Source organism: Balearica regulorum, chromosome 1, assembly GCF_011004875.1.
Source record: "Balearica regulorum gibbericeps isolate bBalReg1 chromosome 1, bBalReg1.pri, whole genome shotgun sequence".
Classification (NCBI taxonomy): domain Eukaryota; kingdom Metazoa; phylum Chordata; class Aves; order Gruiformes; family Gruidae; genus Balearica; species Balearica regulorum.
Window position 1 is genome coordinate 69,543,879 of NC_046184.1, and position 15,479 is coordinate 69,559,357.

A 15,479-nucleotide genomic window follows, 5' to 3' on the forward strand; every position below is an offset into this window, starting at 1 on the left:
ACAAACAAGGCTGCTCTGAAACTTGCTTTTCTTTTCTTATAGAAAATCAGGATGACAGCAGCAAAAAAATCCTTTATTTCAGATAAAAGGTGAGGAGTCGGGCATCAGCATTCTACCCGGCACACAAAATCCACTGTGATGCTCCCTCTTACTACCTGTCACTGACAGCAAGTTGGCTTGACTTTAGCTTTTCTGATTACTAGAAACAGATATCCAGGAGCACAGGCAAACACCCTGATTTCTTCCAGTGTTTGTGTACCGGTATAGCCCCACTGTGTAGGCTAATTCAGGTACAAGAGTGACTCTTTCAGCTTTAAAAACAGTTTAAGCTGCTCACATTTAAGGAAAGATGGAAAACCAGCATAATTCTTATTTGGCAATGAGTGTCCCTGTGACAGTTTGGTTCACCGGCCTCAGGCTCCTCTCCAGGGCCTGGCTGCACCTCCTACATTCGCAGCACTGTGCTGTGCAGCAGCAGGAGGGTGCTGGGATGACGGATCAGGCTGACCAGCTGCACTTGACGTCACCCAGCAGAAGAGTCCACTTGCTGCATCTGGGCTGCATAAGAAATATGCCCGACTGGCAGGGGGAGAAACAGAGGCAGGAGCCGATGCTGCCCATGACCAGGTCAACCCGCAAGGCTTCGTGTGTGCCCGGGTCTGGAGCTAGAGCATCTCTCATCTCCACTAAGATGATTCTATTTCAGAATGATTTCATCTTGCTTGTTAACAAATTGCCAATAAAATGGGTAATTGTTCCTGGCCTGAAGTTAAACAATCTCCTTACTGAGTTACTATTATTCACAGGTCAGAGAGCTGCAAGAGGTTTGGCCTTCAAGGCACCACACTGTCCCCTCTAGGAAGAGGGGTGAAGTACAAAAACATTCTACCATGCCTTACAGAGAAATTAATTTCTCTTATAATTATTGTTATTACAAGGCTGCTTGTTCCACCACGGCTTACTTAAACAACCACACTGCAACTCATACCTCTCCTTGACTCTTCCCTGCCTCTAACATAACTGCACGAGCGTTGCAGCTCGCATATCTTTCCATAGGTCTTTATTAATAAGGAGCATCTGCAGGGAAACAGGATCTGACTCACTGTGCAGCAGCTGCTCCTGCTGCTCACTTCCCCACCTGAAACAACAGTCCTCTATTTCAAAAGTTGCCTCCATCACTGCAGCAACCAACTCCAACATCACCAGTACAATGCTGTGCTGTCCTTCTAAGGGACAGAATATTCTTGGCTGCTCCCTATGAAAGAAATTCTCAAACGGTATCTTTGCATATCACAAACTTACCTTGGTTTTGTGCCGTCTTGCTCCTTTTCTGAGTCTTAGTGGGGAGTATCCACGCAGTGTGAGTCTTTTTAAAAATTGATTCCTTATCCATATTTGGGAATTTGTGCTGGGCACTAGCTGGTACGAGGCATGTTCTTCCCACAGTGCACTTTGGGACTTGTAGTTCCCAAAAAGGAATGTTGTTTTCCAAATTGCAAGCGCCAAGCAACAGAAACAGAAGTCCAAAATGCCTTTACCTCCCCCTTTGCTTAGCTGTTGTGCCCTTCCTTTTACAAATGTTTCTGTGCTGTGTTTTTGCTTTAACCAGCCTGAATCCTCCTGGAACTTCTCCCACAGTTAACAATGCAGTGTGCAAACAGTTTGGGTGTACCGTTGTGCAAAAGCTGCTACTGCAGAGTGCTCCTGCCGCTACCCGGAGGGGCAGGTCCATGGTCTTGCCTCCTGGAAATGGCTACTTCCAAAAAAGAGAGTTATGATCAAGTTTTTAATCATACTCTTCACGCTTTCTTCCCTGTTTCCAACATTGGAATGGCATAGAAACTCCCCTTTAAAAGATGTTTCACTTTTAAACCTGTTTTACATTAGCATATTTGTTTTTTAAATTAAATAATCATCGTAGGAAGTCAGCGTTACAAAATAAATCAATCCCACCTCTCCTGTAGAGATTCATTTTCGAAGAGTTTGCACTGACTGCCGTAATTACTTTGTAACCAAGACACCCTGTTGTTTTTAAACAACAGCCAAAGAACAATGTGAATCGCTGCCTGCAGGGTACTGATGGAGACGCTGTTCACGGGGTGGCCGAGGAAAAGGCCCCGGAGGAAGAAGAGGCCGGGAGAGGGAGGGCACCCACCACCCCGCCCAGGAGCCTGCTGCCCAAGATGTGCCGCCGGAGCAGCCGGGGAGAGCTTTCCCTTTACTACCCGCCCCAAACCCCTTCTCCTGTCGCCTGGCTACGGCGAGGAAAGCCGCAGGACCGCGGCCGTACCACCTCATTCCGAAGTAGCCTCCTCCGGGGCCCGTTTCTCGGCAGGGACACGCTTGGGGCTGGGCTGACGCCCGGCGGCTGCGGGGGGAACGGCAGCGGCCTCTGCGGGGCTCCGACCCGCCTCCTAATGAAGGCAGCTGGGCCGTTTCTCCATAGCCGCCACACAAGTGAGAAACTGAAGGGGTTTTTTGACACGGACCGGCACCGGGTGGGAAGCCGAGCGCCGGCATGGCTGAAAGCGTCGCGATCCCACAGCCTGCGGTCGCAGCTTCTCAGAAGGCTCCCAAAGACCCCGCTCTTCACCGCTACTCCTCACAGTCAGCTCTGCCACCGCCCCGACAGCGGGCGGGACGGCCCCCCGAGGAGCCAGCGCGCCGAGAAGCCGCCGCTCTTGCGCCTCGTCCCGGCGGCCGTTGATCTCCGCTCCCTCACGCCACCGCTAGACTACATGTCCCGCCGGCCCGCGGGGCGGGGAGATGTCCGCCGGGGCGGCACTTCCGCTGCCGGGAGACGGTAGCGAGGGGCTTCTCTCACGGCTTTCCGGGGTCGGCTCTGCTACTGCAGCTGCTTGCTCGAGTGGAGCTGAGCCCCGCGAGGGGCTGTGGCGGCGCTGGAGCCGGAGCCGGGCGGGCGGCGAGCGGTGGGGCGCGGGGAAGGCGGTGGCAGCCTTCCCGCCAGCCCTCCCGCCGCCGCCATGAGGAGCGAGCCTCTGGCCTGGCCTCCGGTCTCGGCCCAGGCGGCCTCGCTGCTGGAGGAAGCGGCGGACCTGCTGGTGCTGCACCGGGACTTCGCTGCCGCCGTGGAGAGGTGTGAGGCGGGCTGCGACAGTCTGAGCACGGGCACCGGGACCGGCCCCGAGAGGTGCGAGCGGTGCGGGGCGTGCGGAGCGGGGACAGGGCGGCGCTGGGAAGCGCCTCGGTGTCGCATCAGCGTCAGGCTGGCTTCTAACCGCAGGCCCTGTCAGCGGTTTTATTTTTTGTAATAGAGGGCTTTTGGGGTTTAATAAACTTTGGTTTTGTTTGGTGGTTTGTTTTTTTTTTGGTGGGGGGGGTTAAGAACCTCTTAGGTTCGAATATAAGTATTATTTGTATGAATGGTAATATCACTGGCAGTCCATGGTGTGGTTTTTGTAGCTTTTTCTTAATTATCTAAATTAATGGAGGGCGGTGCTTGTTGCTAAGAAGTGAGTTTGTAACGGTTTAAACCCCCACTTGGCTTTGGCTGCCATTTGATAACAACCTGTCCGTGTTTATGTGTTTCATGTGCAGGGATCTGTGCGTCTGTGAGGAAAGCGAGGTGTGCCTGGGAGCCTTCCTCGCGTCATCCCAGAGATGCAGGCTCTGTGCATCTTCTCGGGGGGTGGTGTGGTGTGAAATTGCCTTTTTAGTGGGGGTGAGAGGTAGGAGGAGAGGGAAAGGAAGGGAAGCAGCTGTTGGAGAACTGTAGAGTACCTAGGCTAGGATGCAGCTCACTGGAAGGGATGCATGGGGAAACATGATTCCAAGAAGCATTTATTTAGAAGGCATTTATTTATTCTGAGAAGCATCTCTTCATTACCAGTTCTGCAGAAGTGAAATGCTCCCTCTGTGTTGTGGGGATTCAGGCGCTGGCTGAGATGAACCGGTGGAGAGAAGTTCTGTCTTGGGTTCTACAGTATTACCATGTCCCTGAGCATCTGCCTCCAAAAGTTCTGGAGCTGTGGTGAGTTTCTGTCTGTAGTTGTCAGGGCTTGCATTAGTCAAGTTTAATAGCAGGTTAGATGTGAGTATTGTGTGATATTTTCACTTTGCGTGGTGTAAGCGAGGATGAAAGTGGAACCTGGGACAGGCCTGTTCTTGACCTGTGTACGCTGGCGCATGCCTGCAGCTGGCAGATTGCTTTACAGTGATAAAGTACAAAAGGGGTGATGCGTAGAAAGTAACATCAGTGGCTGCGCCTGTTGTCCGCCTCAGAAATCTCTCTGTGATTCAAGTGTAGACCCTGATGCATGCCTTTATGATCGCTGCTCGTGCGTAGTAACTGCCAGTGATTTCAACTTATACAAAGAGTTAATATTTTCTAATATTTCTTTCTTTCTGTTTCAGTATCCTGTTGTACAGCAAAGTGAGAGAGCCTCAGGTGATGCTGGAGGTTGGCAGTAGCTGGCTGAGAGACCAAACCAATAAGAGCCTCCCCGAGTACAGTTCATTGCTGGAGCTCTATCTGTTGCATGTGTTGCTTCCGCTTGGCCGCTTTGAGGGGGCAGAAGAGCTTGTACGTGGCTGTGATGTTTTTGACAGCGAGCAGCAGCTAGCATTTCTCGGGACCATTTGTGAAAGCCGATGTCAGTGGGCTCAACAGGAAGAGATGCACTCAGCTGCTGAAGAGCAGCAAGACGCAGCAACAGAGACTGTTTTGGGTAGGCTTTCCCTCTGTTGTTTGTACTCCTTTTTTTATAATTTTATTTCAAGTTAGTTGTTCCCTTACTAACAAGCAAGTATTAACTATATATTAAGAATGTTGTCATGACAAACCAGCCAAGAGGAAGTCCTGTTGTGTATTACAGAAGGAGATGGAAGACTTAGTCATCCATTTGCTGACAATTACAAAGCATATTTAGTCTCTGCTGATGTCAAGAGATGAGAATTATTTTTCAGGTTCAAAAGCACTTCAGAATAGATGTATTTTTTTTTTAAAGGTATAAAAGGGAAACTAAAACTATCTAGCAATCCTTTAAGGATACATTTTGTTGGCTCTATGTACTCTCTGCTTCATCTCCATTTACAGCTGAGCCCATGTAGAACAATGCATGTCTGGCATTTAAAGTACTGCTCCTCCTGCAGAACTGTTACCTCTTGATAACTTAGTTTATTATCTATATCTTACTTTTTTTACTTTACTTTACTTTGCCCTGACAGCTTTACTGTTCTTGTATTCTAGGTAATCTGTCCCAAAAGCTCTTGACCATGTTGACATTGCTACGTAGAGCACTGAGGTCCATGTCAAGCCACTTCTATTTACTTCCTTACAAAAAGATGCTCTTGGCTACTTTTCTGCTGTACCTGGTGGTGGTGAGATTAGACCCAGGTACAGTATTAAGATTTACAATTTTTAAAATTCCATTATGGTTACAGAGAACAAAATTATTGCTTTTAATAGATTTGGTCTGTGTAAATGTCTTGTCTTTGGGACACGCAAAAATTGGGTAACTAGGAACTTACTATTAGGCTTGTTTCTAATGTTTCCAGTTGCAATTCCTGTAGAAAAATGTAGCTCTACAAAAGACAGTTTTCTGAAAACAGTTATTTGATCCCCAGCTCTTTCCAACAGACAAAGTACAGTGTGTGAGAGGCAGGCTGAGCTGTCCTAGATTCAGCCTCTGGCTCAGTCAACTTGAGGTGCTACAAGGTGAATATTTCCTGGGAGAGTGATTGCCTGACAGGCCGTCCTGCCAGGAAAGCGGAGAGTTGCCCGAGGCAGCGATGTAGTCATCCATCTGATCTGCTTATGCTGGAGTTTCCCTAGTGATGGGCTGGTCCTGTGACGTAGAGGTGGCAGCTGGGGCGTGGAGGGGATGGGTGTTTCCCCTTCTGCTGGGTGACAGGTGCTCCATAGCTATTCTGCAAATAGTCCATTGCTAAATACTGAAGGTGGCTTGCTAGGGATAGGAACGGTGCCATGAGTGAAGTACTGAACCAAACAAAGAAGAAAGACAACTAGGTTTCGATTAACTCTAGTTGGGATTAGTTCTTTCTTAATATGTTTAGTGTATTTTAGTTGTACCTTTTATAATGAAAGGCTCTTTTGCTTTTTGTTTTCTTCTGCAGCTTCTCCCACATCACTGCCATTCATTTACAAACTGGTCCAGCTCTTCCGACAGGCTTGGGCAGCTGTATTTTCTCCAATCCATAGGCCTCCAATTCGAGACTAGGTGTCTTCCATCAACAGAAAGTGTTTTTCTCTGCTGCTGTAAAAGTGTCAGCTTGTCTTGAGGCTGTTACCAGGTTCTTCAAGGACTGTGTCCTAACTGAGATGACCACCTGTGACCTCCTGTGTGGCGATACATTCGTTTCTTCAGACCGGGAATGGTGGTGTATGCATTTTGAAACCACGCCAAGTATTCCTGACATTTTGCTTGGCTTTACAACACCATTCTGTCCAACTCCAGGGTAAAGCCACTCCTCCTGTAATCCAGAACTGAATAAGAATCCTCCTTTTCAAACACCTTGTTTTGGATGTAGCACTTGAGTGAGGGTTGTGTAGCCAGTTATGAACTATGGGAGAAGGTCTCAACCTTGCAAGTGCTGGCCGTTTCTCTGAACAAGTGCAATAGTGTTCCTGGGAGCATGACTGTAAAAGGCAACGGAGTACCAATAATCAGGGGAATGTTCTGGTTTGCCTGAAGACATCCTGTAGCATGGGATTTAGGACAAGCATGTGGAAGAAAAACACTGGAGAAAGTGAAGCCTATTGCATTTTGAAGGCCGTGGTTTCTCTTGTGACTGATGCCTCCTTATACGGACGCTCTTGATTTTAGTCTTATTTAAGCCAGAAACCCAAAACGAGTGGGCCACACAGACTATTGCGCTGCACCTGCTCTTCTTAAATGCAAATTACAGCACTTCGTGCTTGCCTGATGCGTAGTAATTCTTAGGAGGACATGGTGGTGGTAAGGAAATAGATTTATTTTTTTAAACTATATATTATTGTCTAGCTGAACAACTGAAGTTGCTTTGTTTTAGTTTTTCCCTACCTTTTGCTTTGTTTATGTAGATGTCAAAAAATCTCCACATGTCTAGAATTGCCCCCACCCCCAACATCTAAAGTCCTGGGTTACACAGGAGCCATTTAGCAATGCTCTGTCATTCAGAACAAATGTTTATTAATAGCTAGAAAGATATACTTCTCTGAGATCCCAAAACCTTCCCCAGATCTGTGGCAAGAAAATTGCTACCTTTGCAGAATATCTGTCACCAGACTGACCACATTTCCAACCACTTGGGACAGAAATTGGAGGTTTGGATTAGAACATTCATTTCTTCTCCGTCCAACTATCATTGACTGACAAAAGGTAAATTGCAAAGGAGAGATCACTGACCTACTCTAAATATTGCTGTCACTGGAGCAAACTGTTGTGTGTCAGAGAGGACAAGTTAAAGGCAAGGAGCCTTTGTGGCAAACAAGTAGCCTGCTATCCCAGCATCTGTGCCAAAAGGATGCAGGCTGACTGATACCAGCCCAAACTGCAAAATGTTGCACAAAGCAGCCTTTTTGGTGGGCAAACCCTATCTAACACACTAAACCTGTGAAAAGTAGCCAACATAGGTCCCATTGTGGTGGGACTACAACAGTAGTCCCTTCAGGTTGTTCCTTTGTATCCAGCGGTAGCCATGTGCTGAGGCCGTGGCTATTTCTGTTTTCTTCACACAGACAGCAGCCTGTTGGTGCCTTCAAACTGTGTGTGATCTGTTGTTTTGCTATCAGCTGGGATACTTTGAAAGCAGTCTGCATCTTCACTACTAAAAATAGTTCTGTGTCTGTTTCTTCTTGAATTATCCCAATAGGTAAATATTCCCATATTAGTGTCAGATAAACCAGGGCAGTTCATTCATGAATACAGTAACCTTACCTAGTTGTCTCAAGGGTAAAAACCAAAACAATCCCATATCCCTCCCCAAAGTTTTTGTCTCTGCTAGGACTTTACACCAGGATAAGTAGCACATAATGCTTCACCATATTAAAAAAGTTATTTCTTCTTTACTCTGTGCACATAGGGAAGAGCTGCTAGGTGGTTCTTGTAATCCAACTATTAAGTGTAGTTACGACTCTGCAACCAATGGTTGATAGGAAATGAGGTAGAATAAAACACAGAAGCTCTGTCTGGGGTTGAGCTCTTTCAAGAAATAACTAGGTTGCGTCTACTGGCCCCCTACTTCACAAGGCCTTACTATAAGTCCTGCGTAAGCCAGTTAATGAAATAGTAAACTTCACTCTGAAGTCAGGCCAAATTCTCACCAAATTGACTGTTTAGGTAACAAGCATTTTTTTACTCTAGTTTTCTATTAACATTTTTAGTTAGATGGCAGAGATGCAATTTTGGAGGTTGGGACCAGTGGTCTAAGCAGGCCATACGTTACGTTTAGAATGCCGTTAAACATCATAGCCATTCATTTACCAGGACTTTAACATTCAACTTGATTTTAAGTGTAGGTTGGTAACCTTCACTTTTTTAGAGTACTACTGATTTTGCATTTGTATTGTATTTAATTCATCATGAGAGGGCAAGAAGGCAGAAACAAGCTATCAGAGTTTTTTTGCAATTAATACTAAAACTGCAATATTTAATTTTCACAATAAAGTGACTACTGATTTACCTCTTTGTAGAGTTGTTATTTGTGCTGTGATTAAGATTAGGAAAACTTTTGCATTTAAGGTATTGATACTCTACATTTTTCAAATAATTTCTGGAAATGTTTTTACTACATGTCCTCGTTGTACAGGCATATTTGAATTAAGTAGGGACTTGTTCAGTGTGAATCTGATGAGATCTAATCAACTGATGATGTTGGTAGGGTGTAAGTCTGCATTTTCATAGGAGTTCAGAGAGTTGTAATTAATTTCTGTGAAAGATCCAGCATTATTTTTTTTTAAAATATGTGTCTCTGTGTATCTTGGGATGGCCAAGACCAGTGCTGCCAAGAATAAAGTACCTGGTATTTATCTTTAGCTGTGTTTTTCTCTGCACTCTCATTATATCATGGAGGGAAAAGACATACCCATGGGGATCCTACTGTTTAAGCCTTGTCAGAAAGAATGTGTGCGTATGTGCCCTGTGTATGTGAACTTTCTGCTAGTAACTCCAGATACAAGAACAAATTATAGTTCTGCTTTTTAGTTTTGCCATCTTCTTGCTAAATGGATGTTGTGGTTTTACCCCAGCTGGCAGCTGAGCACCACAGAGCCACTTGCTCACTCCTCCTCATCAGGATGGGGGAGAGAATTGGAAAAGTTAAAGTGAGAAAACTCATGGGTTGAGATAAAGACAGTTTAATAGGTAAAGCAAAAGCCACGCACACAAGCAAGGCAAAGCAAGGAATTCATTCCCCACTTCCCATGGGCAGGAAGGTGTTCAGCTATCTCCAGGAAAGCAGGACTCTGTCACGCGTAACGGTTACTTGGGAAGACAAATGCCATCACTCTGAACGCCACCACACACCCCCTCCTTCCTCTTCCCCCAAGCTCCTTATAAACTGAGCATGCCATCATATGGTATGGAATATCCCTTTGGTCAGTTTGGGTCACCTGTCCTGTCTGTGTCTCCTCCCAACTTGTGCATCCCCAGCCATCCTGCTGGCAGGGCAGTGCGAGAAGCAGAAAAGGCCTTGACTCTGTGTAAGCACCGTTCAACAGCAACAGGTCCATATAACAAAAAGATCTCTATATTATCAACACTGTTTCCAGCACAAATCCAAAACATAGCCCCATGCTAGCTATTATGAAGAAAATTAACCCTCTCAGCTGAAACCAGGACAATGGAAAAAAAACTTGTATTGGCCCATATTGTAGGCAGCTGGAAGCCTGAAGAACAGTTGTCTGGAATCAGATGAACAGAGGTCACAAAGATAAGGAATGGCTGGCAGAAAAATGAGGTTTGGTGCCTTAGCACCAGAAGGCAAGATGATAATCCCATGTACCTTGTCCACAGATGATCAAATAGTCAAGTGGAATTTCTTGCACTTCAACCTGTTCCCCAACTCATTTCAATTAACGGAACTTTGGCAAGTTAACTCTGTGTCCACCATTCATCTATAGTTTGCCTTTGTCAGAAAGATGTCATTTAAAAATGCCACCTTTTGAAAGCGTAAATGAAGAAATTCTGAAATGGTTAATAATTTTTTAAATAAGTTATCAGTAGCATGTTCACCAGTTGTTAAAGAAGTTTTAAGAAGGGAAGCCAGTTATTTGTGAAGATGCTCTGTATGTGTTAAAATTCTGGTTACTGATACCAGTTGTAATTTTTTTTTTTTTCCTGCCCAAAACCAAGGTTTAGCTTTGCAAATTAACTGGGAAGACTTGCTTAAGAACAGAGTTTAGGGCTGGGTTCTGTGCATGGGTGAAAGCAGGCTGCTGGTGTAACAGGAGAGTGGGTGGAATGGGATGGTTGCCTGGGAGAGATTATGACCTCTCCTGCCTACGCTGTGATGCTGCGGGGGCCCTGCCAGCGAGGCGTGGATGCTCTGCCACCTTGCACCAGGCTGCTTATACAACGATAGAAGCATCAGTAACCAAAGCTGCTGCTACCAATCAAGAAAGAAAGCACACAGGAGAAACCATGGTAAGAAAAGCATTGGATTATTTTATGAGATAATGAGCAATGAATTTGGCCTCCTGTTTCCCCCCACTCTGGTCAAGATCAGAATGAAAGTGGGAAAGTTGAAAGGACTTTTTTGCTTCATTTTAGGGGCAACAAATGTGGCTCACAGTCTACAAACAAATTATTGTATTAGCTTCTTGGTAAATAATTTTAGAGTGCAATACATACAGCGATATTTGTGTTAATAAATTTATTATAAGGGAAGTCATATGCAGAAAAAGGATGGGGTTGGAACTTATTTTTCCTTCTTGCATAGAAGCTAGTCTGGATGTACTTTGAATACAGTATGTTTAACCCTGTATTAATGGCCTTTTCCTAATAGCTTGTGAGTATTAAGAGCAAAAAAAGTGGATGTTTCCCTAGAAACTCTGTAAGACTGGATGGGAGTCATCTGCCAAAAGATCTGTATTCAAATATACCACATCCAACGAGAGTGTCTTTGAGAGAACCCTTTGAATTCACAGTACTTGGGAGTCTGCATAGCAATCTATAGAAGGAGACATGCTTCCTTTTCTTTCAGAACATGATATTTTGTGTTTCAGATTTCTGTTATTAAACTACGTGCATGACACTAATAAACATTTTATAAACTGGTTATTGACTGAACAACTATGATTACAGAAGTGTATGTTTGAGAAGGATTTCTCAGGAGATTAATTTAGTGTAACATATAAAGAGTACCGAGTCCTCTTGAGTATCAAGTTAACTCTTCACATGTTAAATTGAATTAAAAGTACCCAGAGAATGGGCCAAAACAGTGGTTGAAATTAACTGAAGTACTAAAGGCACTTTAGTTCTAGTTCCTTTAATTTCTACAAACCTGTTTTCCACCTGTCCAACACACATATTCAACAGAAGGTTGAAAGATCAGAAGATACTTCATTCCCTTTGCTTTATCTATACATCAGTGAAGCAGCATAGCTGTGTCTTTCCCCAGATTGGCTCATATTGCTTAGCTGGGACCTACTCTTGTTTATTTTGTGTACCTATACACATTTTTTCTATCTGTATGGGCTTATGTGCACTTACACGTAGATCTCATGTACTGTACACCATGCATAGGCATGGCTGCAAGTCTCTAGCTGTTGTGACTATTGTTTATTTCTACGCACAGCAAAATATTTTTCTTCCTATTTGTAAATAAGTATCAGAATACTTTCCATTAATTCCAGTCTTGTGGAAAATTTTATAATCATTGGTTGATTTGGTGTTTCAGGTCAGATCAGCTTATAGAGTCTTAGGATATTCACTCGCGGTTCTCACCATTTCCCTTGTCCTCCCCTTCCAGCGTGAGTGCATCTCTGTTCACATTGGCCAAGCTGGAGTTCAAATTGGGAATGCATGTTGGGAACTCTTCTGTCTGGAGCACGGCATTCAGCCAAATGGCACCTTCATCGACCAACCCGGCAATGATGACTCTTTTGCCACATTCTTCAGAGAGACAAGTTCTAGAAAATATGTGCCACGGGCTGTTATGGTGGACTTGGAGCAAACTGTAATAGGTCAGTATAGAACTAATCTTGGAAAATAGAAATTAATTAACTCTGCTGGGTGCCAAAGTTCAGATCACTGAATAGCAGGACAATGCCCTTACCATGATCCCAACATGCAGGCAAAACGTACAGATTTTAAGTTTTTAATACTAGGTATTGCTAAAAGCTCTGTTATTCTCAATAAAAAGTTGAAAACTGGACTGCACTCTAATAATAATAAAATAAAAAGTTTACTAGTGTTTAAACCTCCACAGGTTATGCATACAACTTAGCTTTCTTAAAGAGATTCCTTTCTGGTTGTCTTTTGTGGCAATGTTTTTCCTTTGCTAACTGATGGAAAATGCTTTCCTCACATTCAGATGTAAGAGAGGAGCATGAAGAATCAGACAACAGAAATTTCCTGACAGATTTTCAGGGGAAACCACTGTTTTACTCTTGAAAAATCTCCTCTTTTTTTGCAGTCATTCCCCTGAAGGTTCAGATGGATCTTCATCTGATCAGTATATAGAGCTGAAATTTTACCACAGCATGGCACAGCCTTCATTTGATAAATGAAGTAATTTGTGTATCACAGCAACTTACACTTGGAGCAGACTCCACTTACTGTTTTTCAAAACCGAGAACATCTCAGACAATACTCCTCACCTCTGTACTTTGTTTTTCAACATACAGATCTTCTATACCGTTTTTTGCCAAAATAAAATGCTCCATTTGTTTTGCAAACATTATTAGCCTGGGTGAATTATGTCTTCCAAGCTTATGCTTTTTCTCTCTTGTTCAGATGAAGTGCGGACTGGCACCTACCGGCACCTTTTCCATCCAGAACAGCTGATCACTGGAAAAGAAGATGCAGCAAATAATTATGCACGTGGCCACTACTCTGTTGGCAAAGACAAAATTGACATGGCATTAGATCGTATCCGCAAGCTGGTATGCACTATTACATTGGTAGTAAGACCTTAGAAGGGTGGAAGGGGAAATAAACACCACATAATTTTTTTTTTATAATGGGTGTCATTTTGTTTTTACTATTGTCATTGGCTCAGAACAGAGAAATGCAGGTCCTGCATGTCCCATCTTAGTTTTCATATGAATGGAAGGCTTAAATGGAAAACCTCAAATATTGCTAAAGCATTATTATTGTAAGGAAAAAATAATCAGTATCACTCTGTTGATACTCTAGTCTCAGATTTACAGGGGAAAACAGACAATGAGAATTTCCTGGAAAAACTGCTGACTTTTGTGCTCTGCACTGGGTGTGGGTGTTGCTGTCTCTATTTAAGGGTTTAATTTAAAAATATGTTCACTTATTCTTTCACTTTTCCTGTTGGCTTTCAGGCTGATGCCTGTTCTGGGCTGCAAGGATTCCTGATCTTCCACAGCTTTGGTGGGGGTACCGGCTCTGGCTTTACCTCCTTACTCATGGAACGCCTCTCCATTGAATATGGAAAGAAGTCCAAACTAGAATTTGCCATCTACCCAGCCCCTCAGGTCTCCACCGCTGTGGTGGAGCCCTACAATTCCATCCTGACCACGCACACCACCCTGGAGCATTCGGACTGCGCCTTCATGGTGGATAATGAGGCCATCTATGACATCTGCCGCCGAAACCTGGACATCGAGCGCCCTACTTACACTAACCTCAACCGCCTCATCAGCCAAATTGTCTCGTCCATCACCGCCTCGCTGCGCTTCGACGGTGCCCTCAATGTGGATCTGACGGAGTTCCAGACAAACCTGGTGCCCTACCCACGCATCCACTTCCCCTTAGTGACCTACGCGCCCATCATCTCCTCTGACAGAGCATATCACGAGCAGCTCTCGGTGGCTGAAATCACCAGCTCCTGCTTTGAGCCCAGCAACCAGATGGTGAAGTGTGACCCAAGACATGGGAAGTACATGGCCTGCTGCATGCTCTACCGTGGTGATGTAGTTCCCAAAGATGTCAACGTAGCAATTGCTGCCATCAAGACCAACAGATCCCTCCAGTTTGTTGACTGGTGTCCCACAGGCTTCAAGGTGTGTAGGGCTGCCATGAACTTCTCTTTAATGTTTAAAGGGCAAGTTCAGTCTAGTGGAAAACTTGCCTTTAAAGTTTTAGATCTTGCCTGTTTTCCACTTGTGAGAAGAAGGAACATAAGAAAGATGCGTGTGTGTAAAATGTGGACAATCCATTGACACAAACTCCTAAATATTTAAATAAATGGAAGCATATACGGTATTTCTATATTCAGTAACAGGAGAATGTCAACCCTATAAGACTTTAAACTTAAAGAAATTGCATTTTAAGAGAAAGATCAAGGTCAGGCTTATACTCTGAAGACACTGAGACACTTGAAAGTGTCTTTCATGAAATTTAAAAAAAACAACCAAATGAAAAGTTATCAATAATATATTGTTGGCAAGTGAAACATTCATACATCATCTCCACAAGAGAGATTTTTTCATTGTCCCCAATTTTTCCATGCATACTGACATATTTTTATAATTCTTTCTTCATTTAGAGTCCAGTTCTGGTTGATCTCCCTTTTTTTTTCTTTTTCCTTGAGTGAGGGTAAGGAATTGACTTGTGCACAAAAAAGTAGCTTGAATGACATTAGACTTAACACTGATGTGATTTGGGTTTTTCCCTACCTCTTTTCCTCCCTCCACCAATGGTTTTACAATTTTCTTACCTTGTTTATTGTCTAATTTTGTCCCTTTTCCTCATAACTCTTTTTATTCCTCCATCTTTTCTATTGGTATTTGCAGGTTGGGATCAATTATCAGCCTCCTACAGTTACACCGGGAGGAGACCTAGCCCAAGTTGAGCGAGCAGTCTGCATGCTGAGCAACACCACTGCCATTGCAGATGCCTGGGCAAGGCTCGACCACAAGTTTGATCTAATGTATGCCAAAAGAGCTTTTGTGCACTGGTATGTTAGTGAAGGCATGGAGGAAGGAGAATTCGCAGAGGCCCGAGAAGACCTGTCTGCCCTGGAGAAGGACTATGAAGAAGTGGGAACTGACTCATTTGAAGAAGAAAATGAGGGAGAAGAATCTTAAAATTCATTCTGCCCTTTTCTGTGCATATGATTGTGTCTCTGTCTCTTTTTTCATGGGGCTACATTTCTGCTTGTCTCATGCACACCAAGTCCATTGCCATCTTAGCAGAAGACAAACAGGATGAATTCTCCACTATGAGATCACAAGACAGTAAAACAGGATATATGACCACCTAATCATTAGTCTTTGCCTCAGAGGGTGACAGGCTTCATATTTTTTGCTAATATATCCTGAAAGGATCTCTGTCATCTATGTTGTCATTTATTCAATACAAAGATACAGTCATGTACCTGTAATA

At 44.1% G+C, this 15,479-nt stretch overlaps 2 protein-coding genes across 2 annotated transcripts; both read left to right on the plus strand.

Annotated features, from left to right (window-relative positions):
- The first annotated feature begins 2,811 nt into the window (after nucleotides 1-2,811).
- Nucleotides 2,812-8,642, plus strand: PEX26 (peroxisomal biogenesis factor 26). Its single transcript, XM_075757247.1, has 5 exons — nucleotides 2,812-3,151; nucleotides 3,851-3,991; nucleotides 4,375-4,688; nucleotides 5,210-5,356; nucleotides 6,097-8,642. Exons 1-5 carry the CDS (start codon nucleotides 2,985-2,987, stop codon nucleotides 6,198-6,200), a joined length of 873 nt encoding a protein of 290 aa, XP_075613362.1. The 5' UTR covers nucleotides 2,812-2,984; the 3' UTR covers nucleotides 6,201-8,642.
- A 1,648-nt stretch (nucleotides 8,643-10,290) lies between these two features.
- Nucleotides 10,291-15,260, plus strand: LOC104635509 (tubulin alpha-2 chain). Its single transcript, XM_075757462.1, has 5 exons — nucleotides 10,291-10,604; nucleotides 11,932-12,145; nucleotides 12,918-13,066; nucleotides 13,475-14,155; nucleotides 14,888-15,260. The coding sequence occupies exons 1-5, from the start codon at nucleotides 10,422-10,424 to the stop codon at nucleotides 15,179-15,181; spliced, it is 1,521 nt and encodes a 506-aa protein (XP_075613577.1). The 5' UTR covers nucleotides 10,291-10,421; the 3' UTR covers nucleotides 15,182-15,260.
- The last annotated feature ends 219 nt before the right edge of the window (nucleotides 15,261-15,479 follow it).